General features: G+C 32.3%; 1 protein-coding gene across 1 annotated transcript in view; it reads right to left on the reverse strand.

Annotated features, from left to right (window-relative positions):
- Nucleotides 1-747, reverse strand: part of LOC107635719 (protein TIFY 3B) — a 3,733-nt gene extending 2,986 nt beyond the window's left edge. Inside the window, exon 1 of the mRNA XM_016339279.2 lies at nt 328-747. Coding sequence (XP_016194765.1) covers nt 328-479 — 152 coding nt within the window. The 5' untranslated portion in view covers nt 480-747. The remainder of the gene's footprint in view (nt 1-327) is intronic.

Below are 1,049 nucleotides of genomic sequence, written 5' to 3' on the forward strand. Positions count from 1 at the left end.
AAGTAAAAAATTTAACCTCTTGAACTTGGCAAAACTCAGATTATTTTAGATTTTAGAAAGTTGAACTTAAGCCTATCCCTTTTGAAGCAAGCATGACTACTACCTTTTCAGTTTCCCATTAATTAAATAATAATCATTAATAAAAATAAAAAATAAGATACTGAATTCAAAACCATAGGGATTCTCTCTCACCTCACATGAATGGATATCCTATTATAAAGAAAAGAAATAATAAATAAATAGTAACAAGAAGGAAAGAATAACTTAAAAAGATGTTTTTTTTCTTAAAAAAAAAGTGTAGAGACATGTGAGTTATGAGAGACAGACCAGTTAGCAGGAAAATGCATCATAGAAGCATCATCAGCCATGTTGTTGTTGTTGGAACCAACATTAGCATCACCAATTCTTTCCATAGCATGATGAGAACCTTGCTCTCCTCTACCAACAAGCTCCAACTCATCAGGTTTCAAACAAGCCATGGTTGAGATTTTTGGATAACACAACAGATCCAAAAAACAGAAAGAAAAAGGCTTAAAGATGTTTTAATTATTTTGTTGACAGGGCACAGTGAAAAGCTTAAGCTTTTTATTGTATGGTTATGGATCAACTGAGCTGGATTTTGAACGTTTTGTTGGTACTTGAATAGTTGAATCAGACCGCTTTCAATAAGAAGAGAGATGAGAGAGAAAAGAGGAGGAGGTGCCTTCCATTGATACCTTACAGTGTCTGGTGGTCCCTCTCTCCAACCAAAACCATTAATTATTCTCCATTTTTCATAAGAAACATGTGCTTTTTGTGCATAAATCCTATTCCATGTCCCTTTTAAATTTCATTTATTATTATATTGTGATGTATATCACTTTGCATTATCAGTGTCATTTGGTTTGTTTCCTGCCACAAGGGCCATTGGAAATTTCCACTCCATCCTTCTCTAACAAAAAATGGACCGTGATATTTGGAGACACTGCTTTTAATATAAAACCAGAAAAATATGTTATGTTGATTTAAATATAAGACAACATAAAAAAAAAAAATTATTAGTCACTTAT

This window comes from Arachis ipaensis, chromosome B01 (genome assembly GCF_000816755.2).
Source record: "Arachis ipaensis cultivar K30076 chromosome B01, Araip1.1, whole genome shotgun sequence".
NCBI lineage: Eukaryota > Viridiplantae > Streptophyta > Magnoliopsida > Fabales > Fabaceae > Arachis > Arachis ipaensis.